At 35.8% G+C, this 13,637-nt stretch overlaps 1 protein-coding gene across 8 annotated transcripts in view; it reads left to right on the top strand.

The window, feature by feature from the left end:
* mark3a (MAP/microtubule affinity-regulating kinase 3a) overlaps positions 1 to 13,637 on the top strand; it is a 106,315-nt gene that overhangs the window by 32,822 nt on the left and 59,856 nt on the right. For all 8 annotated transcript variants that reach the window (XM_028822099.2, XM_028822097.2, XM_028822098.2 and 5 more), the window contains exons 6-7: positions 4,859 to 4,929; positions 8,077 to 8,133. In XM_028822099.2, the coding sequence (XP_028677932.2) occupies positions 4,859 to 4,929; positions 8,077 to 8,133 (128 nt within the window). The remainder of the gene's footprint in view (positions 1 to 4,858; positions 4,930 to 8,076; positions 8,134 to 13,637) is intronic.

Below are 13,637 nucleotides of genomic sequence, written 5' to 3'. Positions count from 1 at the left end.
GCCCGACATCCTCTAGTTGGCCCTGTGCTCCCAGCCCGGCACCATGGAGCTCGATTGGTATTTTCCATAGAATACGAGAATTGGCAGGTCCACAACTGGTGCCCTGTGCTTTTCATAGATGAGAGCAGGTTCACCCTGAGCACATGTGACAGACGTGAAAGGGTTTGGAGAAGCCGTGGAGAACGTTATGCTGCCTGTATCATCGTTCAGCATGACCGATTTGGTGGTGGGTCAGTGATGGTCTGGGGAGGCATATCCGTGGAGGGATGCACAGACCTCTACAGGCTAGACAACGGCACCTTGACTGCCATTAGGTATGAAATCCTTGGATCCATCGTCAGACCCCATGCTGGTGCAGTGGGGACCTAGGTTCCTCCTGGTGCACGACAATGCCCGGCCTCATGTGGCGAGAGTATGCAGGTAGTTCCTGGAGGATGACCTAAATCAAATAGAACTCCTCTGGGACATTGTTTTGGTCCATCCAATGCTGCCAGGTTGCACCTCAGACTGTCCAGGCGCCCAGTGATGCCCTGGTCCAGATCTAGGAGGAGATTCCCCCAGAAAAACCATCTGTCATCTCATTAGGGGCATGCCCCAACGTTGTCAGGCATGCATACAAGCACTTGGGAGCCATACAAACTACTGAATACGATTTTGAGTTGCTGCAATGAAATTTCGGCAACATGGATTAGCCTGCCACATCATTTTTTCACTTTGATTTTTGGGGTGTCTTTGAATTCAGCCCTCTGTAGGTTGACTATTTTCATTTCCATCAAACGATGTGGCATCCTTTCATTCCTAACACATTGCCCAGTCCATATCAATATAGATATCCAGCATAATTTTTTTTCCCCATTGAGATCTGATGTGTTTTCAAAGTGTTCCTTTAATTTTTTTGAGCAGTTTATTTTTGCCAGTGGTGATAATTACTTGCAATATGCAATAAATAATTTTATACATCCTCTACAACAGAAAGATGAGTTCTATTTAAATGCAATATAAGGAAATTAAAAAATAATCAGAAGACTTGTATTTTAATCAAATAAATTAACATTAATACTAACATGAACAAGCAAATCTGAATGCAAACATAATGTGATATTCTTATGCACATTTATCCTTAATAGTATTAACCTAATTTTTTCTGTAGATAAATTTAATGCAACGTGGCAAAACATATCTATAAAATGTATTATTAAATAAATTTTATAAATAAAATGCATTCATTTTTTTATTATATTTAAATATTTTTATAATTTATTTATTAAAAAAACTCAGTAGTTTTCCAACACTTCACAAGTGAGCATGAAGACTACAAGACATGCTTGAATTTGTACCTGGATTACCTAGAAGTGTGTGTTGCCAAAGACCATGCCAAAAAGAAAAAGAGCACCTATAACATTAAAAAGGCATTCAAAATCACAACTCGTACTCCATTACAATAAATGTAAGAAAAGAAGTAAATTCGGTCATACTGTATACCAGTAAATATCAAAGGTTGTTGATAGCAGAACAAATGTTGCCTCTGATTTGTTGAGACATCACTTCTGCATACTATAAGAACAGACTAAGCTGATATATATAATAAACATGAAAAGCACAGGTAAGTATACAATAAAAATATAAACAAGCTTATTTTATTTAAGAGGCAATTGGACTGTATGATATCCGCTTGTGACAGAGCATTTTATTGAATTCAGAAACCACATGGAAGTGGATTTTTAAAAAGCCCAACCCCTTAGATTAAAAAAAAAAAAGCCACATGATTGTCATTACTGAACTTTTACATATGTCATTTTATTCTCCCAGCCAAAATGAGGGGTGATGAAAATGTTTTCGAATAGGTCACGAGAGAGACATTCTAAGGTGCTTAATTAACAATCAACAATAAGTTCCTATGTAGTTGAATATATGAATTACAGATGTGTTTGCAGCATTGATCGTTATAGTATGTGTGAGGCTGACACATGAAGCTGACAAACAATTGGGGACCCTGGTGTGACACCTCAGTATAATTAGATATATGAGGATAGTGGAGGGGGGGGAGAGACGGGGACAAGTATCAGCACATCACCAAAGCAGCCTTTTAGTTCACTTGCATTCAGAGATGAAATCATTAGATCTTTTTGCTTCAGAGTTGAGTGTCCATGGATGTTGTGTGCACCTGGAAAAGATAAGCTGATGGGTGGCAGAGCTTTGCTAAAGTTACTGATAATCTTCCACATCTCGCTCTTCCTGTCTGTGTAGAGGAAATGGACTTCTGATTTACTGTGCAACTACAGATATTGACCCCTGTGTCCTTTTTACATTTTCCCTGTAAAGACCGCAGATGGACGTGGTTTTTTTTTTTAAATTTTTTTTTTGAAACAAGTCAACATCCTTCCATCCATTTTCCAACCTGCTGAATCCGAACACAGGGTCACGGGGGTCTGCTGGAGCCAATCCCACAAGGCAAGAACCAATCCAGGGCAGGGTGCCAGCCCACCGCAGAACAAGTCAACATGTATCTGAAAATTCAAGTATCATGTTATTGTGGAATTTCTAAATCTAGTGAACAACACGCCTTCAGAGGTTCATCATTACCTGTTTGTCCTAAATCAGGACCCATTCAGCTTATATGCCCTTAATCAATAGATGGGGTAGAGATTCTTTTGTCATAGGATGTTACTCAAACGTGACTCAAGGTCTGGTCAGCCTTTGACACTGACAACGGTAGAAAGTGTTGTGACTGTGGAATGAATTGTAATGGAGAATTGAAGAGTAATGATAGTGAGAGAGCTAATTCGTATTGTGTGTGCTACAGGGTAAGTTGAATCCATACTGTCATCAACAATTAAATATGAGCAAGGTCTCTGCAAGAAATATCGCCTCGTTCAGTTTTATAAGAAGAAACTTAATCTAATACATTAGCTTAAATTTATAAAGTCCTGTGGAACTTCAACAAACATTTCATAACTGGATATGGAACATGCAATTTGGTTACTACACTTTGCTACATTGTACAACCAACCATGGAAGCAGGGTAATTCTCCAACACCACAGAAGTCAAAGAAGTCTTAACTCCAGCACTGGCAAGACCATATGATGTTATGGGTATAGTGCATACCGAGGCTTCGAAAGGCCTATAAAACTGGTCAATTATTTTGTAAATTTGTTTTTGCAACTGTCAATCAAGGATGAACCATGAGAAGTTCCAACTACCCTTATTCCTGACAATGCATTTGGTGCATTGGCTAAAAAGGCTGTTCTCTGAAACTGAAACTTGTGTTGAATAATAATTACTTTTTTGATTTTGCTAGTGTTCCTTCTTTTGATTATGTCTCATTAAGGCTGGGCTCATTGTCTTGACTTCTGCATATTTATTTTTCTTAAGTATAGAGTTGAACATTCAATATTTAAGTGTCATTATGCACAAGTCAATATTGCGACATTGAGCACTCTTATGATTTTCCAAAGTTGCTTGTGAACATTTAAATAAAATTTGCAAAGTCTCAAGTGCTCTTCCTAAGTGTGTTTGCATGTACTCCACCCATGTTGCCCAACAGTGATGCGTGTGTAGAAAATGCAGTGAGGATCAGGCGAAGAAGCATTTAGAATAGGTAGGGTTAGCTTTGCTGTTTGCAAATGGTTTGGTTTACCCGTGATGACAGTTCTAGCTTTACAAAAAATATAACACATTTTTACATATAAAAGGCCATCTGAACACTTTAGATGCCTGAAACATGCTGCAATATGGATTCCTGCTAAGTAAAGTTTCATAAAATGTTAAGGTGTTTCTTTGAGGTACAGCTGTTCATAAAATTTTCTTTTTCGGGATCTTCCTTGCTGTTCTTTACTGTTGTTTGTGAGAAAATATGCCAGGTTTTGGACTTTTTGGAAAACGTGTATATATTGTCCATCAGGTGCTGATCCTCCATCTTTAATAATGTTTTAAAAACATATTGAGAAATATTGAATATCACATTTTGGGTCAAAATCACAGTATCAATTAAGTTAATATTGCCCCACCCTACCCTTTATTCATTCTATGTGTAAACCTATTTAGATAGGCAAATAAAGAACTTTGAAACAACTTTCTGACTTACTGGATATTCCAGGATAGCCAGGCTCTTGTTTTTTTATGCATAGTAAGTTCCTACTTCTCTATTTACAACTTCTTTCTAACACAAAAGTTTAGAAAAAAGACTCCGCCCTAGCTCCATAATATTATTTTTCTGTATGTAAGCAAATGTAAAGCTATATAATTTTGCATAGTTGTTTGCACTGAAAGCTGCTTCAGAAGTTGATTTATGTATTCTTCAGAAAAGTTGTTGCTTCCCATGGGAAGGTTGATGTATAGAAAAGTTAATCTTGTTTTAGATGGGCATAATAGGTGTCATTCTTTAGCTGAGCTTTTCTTTTTTTATTAGCACTCATCTTATCAATATCTTAATAGTGTTCAACTTACTACGCAGCTATCTTTGAAGACACTTTTCTTAAGTGAATAACCATGAGTTTTAATTTGTTAGTAGCGCAGGGAAAAATTAACAAACATCAATTACTCCTGGGAGTTTGTGTGTGTGTGTTTTTAAAAACAATGGTAGTGATTGTTAGATTTATTACCCCTCTCCCAACACCAACAGCACCATTATTTCCTGCAGCTTAATAAATAAAGCAGCCTTTTGTGTATCATGTAAACTAAAATATTTCATTCTGTTCTCTTTGACTGCCAGTTACAACGTATGTGTATATCTATAATTCAGTGCTGTATGCCACTAGTTATTTGTAGCATTTGAAATGTATTTTTTCATATTGGGCAGTAGTAGAATTTTTTGTATCTTTTTTTCTTAAATTTTTTTTTATTTTATATAAATTGCAGGAGAAGTTTTTGATTACCTTGTTGCACATGGAAGAATGAAGGAAAAGGAGGCCAGGTCTAAATTTAGACAGGTACCAAACAATTCTTCATGCTGTTTATTGGAAGTAGAAAACTAATGAGTTGTTATGTACTGACACATACATTGTTTAGGGGAGCGAGTTTAAAATATTTTACATTTTGCATTGTAATTTGCCTGGTCAGCTGTATATAGCACTTACTTTAAAGCTGAAAACACAATTTGACATTGCAAGGATACGCTGATAAAGGGTGGTAAAGGCTGATTTGTGGATATTCCACTGTGGTGGATGATATAGCCAAAAATGGCTAATGTAAGAATAAAAATGGACAATAGTGATAATTATTGTACTATAAGTAATTGTTTGTTAATGTTAAAAACGATTGCCTTTTCAATTAAAATACAATGCAAATAAACTCAAAGAATCTGACTTTTAGTGTGTATCAATTGCTAATTAATTTGAAATCCAATATGTTTAAAGTGGCACTCATTTTGCTTGGTCATAGATGAGTTATTTTTAGTTTTACACAGCAAGTGGCTTCTGCGGCAAGTATCTGCTCTGCTCTGCTCTTGATTGCTTTTTTTGAAATCATTAGATTTCAAAATAACCAGCTTCAGATATTAATTTTTCATACAGAAAACTACAAATATTTAACCATTAAAGTAAAAAAGGCAATAAGTGATCATTCAGGAACTGTCTTATTCATTTGTTTTATTAAAACATGTGTATTTACTTGTTTTAAATTCACAGTGTTAACAAGCAGCTTTCATTTAGTGTCATCCAATAATCAGGCATAGTTTTCCCCTCTCAGAAGTATTTTCAATTTTCCTTCAGTTTTTTGAGTGAAATTTCATTTTTAACAATTCTGGAAAGGTTTCCTGTGGCACAGATTTCGCCAAAATATCAACCTGCTCTGAAACCAAAAAACAATAACACAATACTGTATAGCACTCCTCAAGTTCATGTGAATGTGGAAGAAGCAAACATAGGTTCTTTTCTTGACTTGCCTTGTATCTCGGTTAAGGAGAGTTTTTCCCACTGAATGCTATCTACACCTCTCAGTGACTGACCTTCTAGCCTAGCTAGTGCTGATGATTTCTTGTAGTTTCAGAATACAAATAACTCTGTTCTTGTTATATAAGATAAAAACATCACTGACACTAAGAATGTACAAGATAATGCTACAATTTTTAAGGAGTGACCTCAGTAGCCTTGATAAAACCTGTGGGCAAGAAAGCAGCAATCTTCCCCACATTAGGTGTCCTTTTATTTTTTTCAATCTCTAGATAAAAGACAAAATGTAAAGAATAAATTAAATGGCAAACTATATTTGTTGTTTTATAAAAATAATAAATAGAAGAAAATATAATAGAAAATGAAATAGCAAATTCTGTATATAAACATATACAAAAGTATACTGAAAATCAGAAATGTCAGAGTGGATGTTGCTTTTGATTTAGCAGTCCCTGTTGTTCATAGATTTCGTTTTCAGACATCCAGAATAAATGGTCACATAATGTCTTGGATCTCTGATGTCACTTGCTTTGTTGCCCATCTGTCATCGCTTCTCTTGATTCCTTGGACAAGCCATATTTATGTTAAATTGTACACATGGGATTCCAAGACAAGTGACATTATACACATTTGATTGGCTATCTTGTTCTTATGATCATTAACTGTTAAGAATGTTTGATCTTTTAAGTACATCCATAGTTGTTCCTTTCTTAAGCTACAAACTAGTTCTGTAACTTCCAGTTCTGTGATGTGCATCTGTTTCCAGGTTTTAAACTAATTGAAGCATATGGTGTGTACTTCCCTTTTCTCTCAAGACATTAATTTGTAAACTGATTAACACAGATGCACAAAGGTTATAATTTAATAGTATAGCACTGGAAGCAAAAGGGTGAAGCAAGTCATGCCAATACTGCTTCAGCACGGCTTTCAAATGAAAGGAATCATAATTACAAGCTGCATTTTTAGAAAAATAAACAAAATGAATTTTCAGATATACTGGAAGATCTTTTTCTGCTGATTAATTATGGAGGATATTCCACAAAATGCCGGTTTGGGGAATTGGGAGAGGGAGAGAGAGAGAGAGAGAGAGAGAGAGAGCGCAGAATCAAAGAATTATTTGATAATAAATAACAATGGAATGTATTACTATAAAAGTTTGTCATGCACCCTCTGTTGTAATTACAGAGATATAACAACTGATGGACACACAGATACAGACACTTATACTAAGGTGGATTATTCTGATGTTGCATATGGAAAAAAATATCTTCAGTTATGTTTATGTCAGAGTTTTATGACTTATTTAGGGCTCTATTTATATTAATGGTAGACTTAATATCCAAAACTTTAATTTTCTATCCACCCATGTGTTTCTACTATGTGATGCCTAAATATGATTATGTACAGTACATTGAAACTCCCACATCTCTGGAGCATGTTTAAAAATGACTAAATGAAAATTCTTAATGCACAAAATTTAAAACTGTGTGTTTGTACTTTCTGATGAAGACATGAAATGAATGGTCCTTGTGTGGCTAGCAATAAAAAAATCACTTTTTAATTCACTTCTTGTATTATGCAAAATAGATGTCAAATGTGGAATAAAAATGAATATTGCAAGAAGTTACTTTTTCTTTTTTTAAGTAACAAAGAGCTGAGACCCAAGGAAAAATGTTTTATTCGTGTGGTTGTTTTCACTTGTTTTGAAGCATTCCTCCTTATGTGTAAATGCTCTCAAACTTTTATAATCTGAAAGTAAGCATAAAATATGGTCAGTTATTATGAAGTTTGCAAGGCTAATGAAAAGATATTCAATGACTTTAACATTTTCAGTTTTTTTCTAAAAAGTAAGATATAATTAATAAATGTTATTGTATTTTTTTAATTTTTCTTTGATGTGCATACATCATATTTAATTTTCATATTGTTTCCTAATATTTATTAGTAATTTGTTAGTCAGTACTGTGATCATTGGTAAATTTTAGGCAGTATGGAGGAAATATTTTTTCCTATTCTCACCCCTAAGTTAGAAAAATTAAACCTTGACAGATGGGTAAATATACAAATTAAGCTGTTTTGAAAATGTGATTGTTTTGTGATATATTTCTTTTCTAGAATTATAGCTACAATTTCACATGAGCCTTACTTAAAATTGTTGCTCTGTTTAAACATTTTTTTCTCATTTAGATTGTATCAGCAGTACAGTACTGCCACCAGAAGTACATTGTGCATAGAGATCTAAAGGTAAGAATGCGTTTTATTATTGCAGATGTCACTTACTTAATCCTTTGTTTCCCTTCTATTTAGTTTTATAATTTTGTACTTTATCTTTTTTTTTTTTTTTTTTTTTGAGTTTTGCCTAAATCTTGTAAAGCCAAGAAGTCATTTATAATCTCTCTATACTGTTAATTTGAAGTGATCTGGATATTAGCATTAAAGAGAGATTGACTTGCTTTTTTACAGTGGTTCCCCATGAAATCTATTGTAGTGTCCTGGTGTGGTAGGCATTTTACCCTCCCATTAACTTAATGACTGCAAAATGCCATTCTCCCAGTAGATGGTGGCAGTGAGCAAGTCCTCTGCTCAAAGAAGATTATGGGACAGTCAGGAGAGAGAGGAGTACAGTGCTCATGAGCATATTTACTGCAAATGTGAACTGTGGGTCAAGTCTGATAATTTTGCAGCAGCTGTAGTAAAGTGTAAATGTTTTTAATGTGACTTCATGAATGTTCCTACATTGTTTTGTACATATAAATTGGTCATTTGAAGTGATTTGCTGCTTAATTTGCATAAAACACAACTGAAAATTAGGTTATTATTACAATACAATAAAACTTGTTTTTTGTATAGCAGTTTTCACTGAGTGCAGAGGCAGTGTTGTGAATTTTCAGTTAAATTATAAATTTCTTAACACATAGAGACTAAGGTAGAAACTGATTAAATTTAAATGGAAACCAACAATATTTGTCCATTAATTAATTGATGAATTTTGGCCAGTTGACAATGGAGGAGATAAAAATTGTAAAAGAGAAAGTCAAAAACAAATTCATAGTCCTGGAGACCTCCTGTCAACTGGCCAACTACCCACTCCTAGGGTTTCTATAGTGTAGTCCAGGGGTGGGCAGATTCAGTCCTGGAGGGCCGCAGTGGCTGCAGGTTTTTGCTCCAACCCAATTGCTTAATAAGAAGCCCTTATTGCTCAAGTAACACTTCTGCTTCACTTTAGTTGTCTCACTCGTTAAGATTTTGAACCCTTATTGCTTATTTTAGTCTTAAACAGCTGTATGCTTGGTTTTTAATTGCTCCTAATTAGCAATAACATGCAAATGACAAAAGAGACCAGCATTTCTCCATTTAGCTTGTTTTCATTTACACCTGTGTGTACTTATCATGCACTATTTGGTTTAATTAAATACTTGGAAGGAAAGTGAAGAGAAAAAAGTGAAGCACTGAGAATTACTCATCTGTTTTAGACTTTAAATCATTTGGATGATATCCTTAGAAAGGAAAATAAATCTAGGATATGAGAATGACCTGACATGGCAGAGTTAAAGCGCTAGCAAGCCATGCAATTAAATAATTGACAAGGATTGTTTTTTAATTAAGCAACTGGGTTGGAACAAAAACCTGCAACCACTGCGGCCCTCCAGGACTGAATCTGCCCACCCCTGGTGTAGTCCAGGGGTAGGCAACGTCGGTCCTGGAGTGCCACAGTATGTGCAGGTTTTTGTTCCAACCCAGTTCCTTAACGAGAACTCAATTATTGCTGATGAAGCACATATTGCTTAAGTGACATTTTAATGCTTCATTTTAGTGGTCTCGCTTGTTAAGGTTCTCTAACCTTAATTGCTTATTTCAATCTTAAACTGCTGCATTCAGTGTTTTAATTGCTCCTTATTAGCAATAAGATGTAAAACAGGGGTAGGCAATGTCGGTTCTGGTGAGCCGCAGTGGCTACAGGTTTTCATTCCAACCCAATTGCTTAATTAGAAGCCAATCATTGCCAATCTCAGACCTTATTTAATTTTATGGCTTGTTAGTCTGTGCAATGTAAGGCTTTTATATCGTAGATTTTTTTTCCTTTCCAAGGATATCATCCAAATGATTTGAAGCCTAAAACAGATCATTTTCAGTCTGTCACATTTTTCTATTAAATGTTTTATTAAATCAAACCGTGCATAATGAACACACACAGATGTAATTGGAAAAAAGCTAGCTGGAGAACTGCTGGCTGCTTTGTCTTTTACATCTTATTGCTAATAAGGAGCAATTAAAACACTGAATGCAGCAGTTTAAGACTGAAATAAGCAATTAAGGTTGGAGAACCTTAACAAGCGAGACCACTAAAATGAAGCATTAAAATGTCACTTAAGCAATATGTGCTTCATCAGCAATAATTGAGTTCTCGTTAAGGAACTGGGTTGGAACAAAAACCTGCACATACTGTGGCACTCCAGGACCGACGTTGCCTACCCCTGGTGTAGTCAGTGCTGGCCATCCAGTCTAATTAGAGAATCTTTCCATTTGTTGATCTTAACTCTCCTTTATCTAAAATTACTTTTCCATGTGCAGGAAAGCAGCCTAGCAGTGGCACCACGTAAAAATACCAAGAAGAGAAACAGAATAACGGAGGTTTAGTCACAGATTAAAAATATTATGATGCATTTCTGTACAAATGACTAACAAACAGAAATGCAGTATGCACAGATAGCCAACAGCTCTAGTCAGGGTATGCTAGACTTCAGTAATAAGTTTTTAGCCTTGATTTAAAACCTGAAACTAAAGGGGCATATTCATATTAGCAGGCAGATCATTACTTGGCTTTGGGGCCCTGTAACTAAAAATTTAACCTCCCATTATTATTCTTATCGATGATGATAATAATAACAAAATGAAATGCAACCAAATGTTGTGAACTAGTACTGCATTGCTCCAAAATGAATAACCAGAAAAAAAAAACACAGGCTTAAGTATAGCATATGATGTGACGCAGGTAACTCGGGAATTGTCTGCTGCTTCTTATACTGTATGACATTGTTCATACTGCAGCTAAAGGTGACTTAATTTTTTTTTTTTTTTATTCGTTTGACTGTTTGTACTAATTTTCAAATTTAATATGGATATATCCACATATCAATCCTGAAAGTTAACAGGAATGTGCAAAATTAATAAAAACATTTATTAGACAAATGTGACCAATACTAATACACCACAGTGAAAAACAACAACATGCTGACTACTGCAGTACTTTTCAAGACTCTCTAAGAAAAAGACCTTGAGCGGCACCATTTCCGTCATAAAACATATACAGTAGCATTTGGGCTGTATTGGCTGGTGGCTATTGTCCCAAATGCTTAAGTCCAGCACTTCACTTTCTTTCAGTTTATGGACTAGGGGGCTCCGCCCCCTGCTCGCTTCGCTCGCCAACCCCTGGCGTTGGGACATGAGAAAGAGTCAGATGTATGAATTAGATATAGAATAGTGTGCAGCTTTGGATGATGCCCATAGAAATAACAAATAGAGTGTTTGTCATATATTAATGTTTTATTGGAATATTTCTTTGTATACAACATTAGCAGTAAAGATGGTGTCTTGTCCTTGAATGAGTCTTTCTTGGCATGGATTATTTATAATTTTAACTTTAACGTCAGATGAACGGCGAACACGTGAGAAGGCAACATAAAGTTGTCCATGTCCAAAAACGGGTTCAGAGAGGTAGATGCCAACCTTGTCCATGGTTTGTCCTTGTGATTTGTTGATGGTCATGGCAAATGCAGGTTTAATGGGGAACTGTCGGCGTTTCAATGTAAAAGGTAATTCTAGCTCAGAACTTGTAAGGTCAATTCTAGGAATGAGAACAGTATTGTTAGCATGTGATCCTGTAAGAACTGTCGCTTGAATAACATTGTGTGTTATGGTGTTGACGACTAAACGTGTGCCATTGCATAAACCCTGTTTTGTGTTAAGGTTTCTTAATAGCATGATTATTGTTCCATTTTTAAGGGCAAGGTCGTGTTGTGGTAATCCGGCAGGGTTAATAGTGTTCAAATATTCTAAGGGGAAATTTATCTGTTCATTGTCGTCATCAGAGTCAACTTTGTCTGAGCTTAGAAAGATCTGTGTCTCTCCAGGAAGTAATGAAATGACTTGGTTATTAATGTGATTAACATTAATATTTTTTGGACATAATATAGTGCGTTGTGTTAACAGGGGTATTTGGTCTAATGTGATTGCTGTTCCAAATATCTCTTTTACTAAGTCGTCTGAGATAAAGGATTGTGGAATGGAAATAATATCTGGGTGAAGTCCATCTGTATTTGTGAGTGTACCATTTCCCAGTTGTATTAGCCAACTGTTATATTCTGGATCTGGACATTGCATGTTTTGTACCAACTGTATTGTTTTAAAGCAATACCAATTGTCTGCGTATTTTAAGGTGGACTGAACAATAGCTGAGCGCATGGCATGTGGAACAATAGCTAAGCATTGTCTAAAATCTCCTCCTAATAAAAGAACTTTTCCTCCAAAGGGAATATTATTATTCATCAACGTTTGTAGAAGTTTATCAATGGTGTTGAGTAAGTGACTGGATGTCATTGTACATTCATCAATAATTATCAGTTTTGCAAGACGGATGTCTCGGGCATTGCTACTGTGAATGTTCATAGTGGATACTGATGTCTCTGTGATTGGGACCGGTATTTTGAATATTGAGTGACATGTACAACCATTTATTAACAGATTTGCTGCCACTCCGGAGGATCGCAGTCACTGTTAATATGTTTCCTTTTCTGCAGTTGAACGGTTAATAGTGCTTTATTGTAAGGAGATCCACCTATGCTGACACCTATGCTGTCTAGTGTGAAGGTGTTGACGTTCACTTTAGAATATGTGGCTTTGGGTGTCACTTCTTATGGATGTGTGTGTGTGTGGGGGTGGGGGTGAGGATTGTTGTTGCGCGAGCGTCTTCTTTCTTTTTGTGCTCCTGTGTCTTGTTTGAATCCCCCTCTTTGTGTGTGTCCCGTCTGTTGCTTGTAGGGTCTGTGGGGTGGGCTTCGCTCGCTAACCCCTGGTGTTGGGAATGACAAAGAGCGTGATGTATGAATGAGATATAGAATAGTGTGACGGTGTAGATGATGCAAATAGAAATCAAACAATAAAGTGTGTGGCACAGTGTAAAGGTTTATTTGAAAATTTCTTTGTACACGCCGTTTAAGTGTAAAAGGTAATTCCAGCTCAGAACTTGTAAGGTCATTTAAGATGGTTATTGTTGTGATCAGAGTCAAGTTTGTCAGAGCTTAGAAAGAGTTGTGTCTCTCCAGGAAGTAATGGAATGACTTGAGTATTAATGTTTTCCACATTAATATTTTTTGGACATAATATAGTGCGTTGTGTTAAAAGGGGCATTTGGTCTAATGAGATTGCTGTTCCAAATGTCTCTGTAACTAAGTCGTCGCAGATAAAGGCTTGAGGAATTGTAATAATATGTGGCTGAAGTCCATCTGTATTGGTGAGTGTACCATCTCTCAGTTGTAATAAGCAATTGTTATGATCTGGTTCTGGACATCGTATCTTTTTTACTAACTGTATCTTTTGAAAGTAATGCCAATTGTCTGCGTATTTTAAGGTGCACTGAACAATAGCTGAGTGCATGGCATCTGGAAGAATAGCTAATCACTGTCTAAAATCTCCTCCTCATAAAAGTACCTTTCCTCCAAATCGAATATTATTATTCATAAACGTTTGTA

Source organism: Erpetoichthys calabaricus, chromosome 16 (assembly GCF_900747795.2).
Source record: "Erpetoichthys calabaricus chromosome 16, fErpCal1.3, whole genome shotgun sequence".
NCBI lineage: Eukaryota > Metazoa > Chordata > Cladistia > Polypteriformes > Polypteridae > Erpetoichthys > Erpetoichthys calabaricus.
Note: the sequence above shows the minus strand (reverse complement) of the source record. Positions and strands in the feature narration are given on the sequence as shown.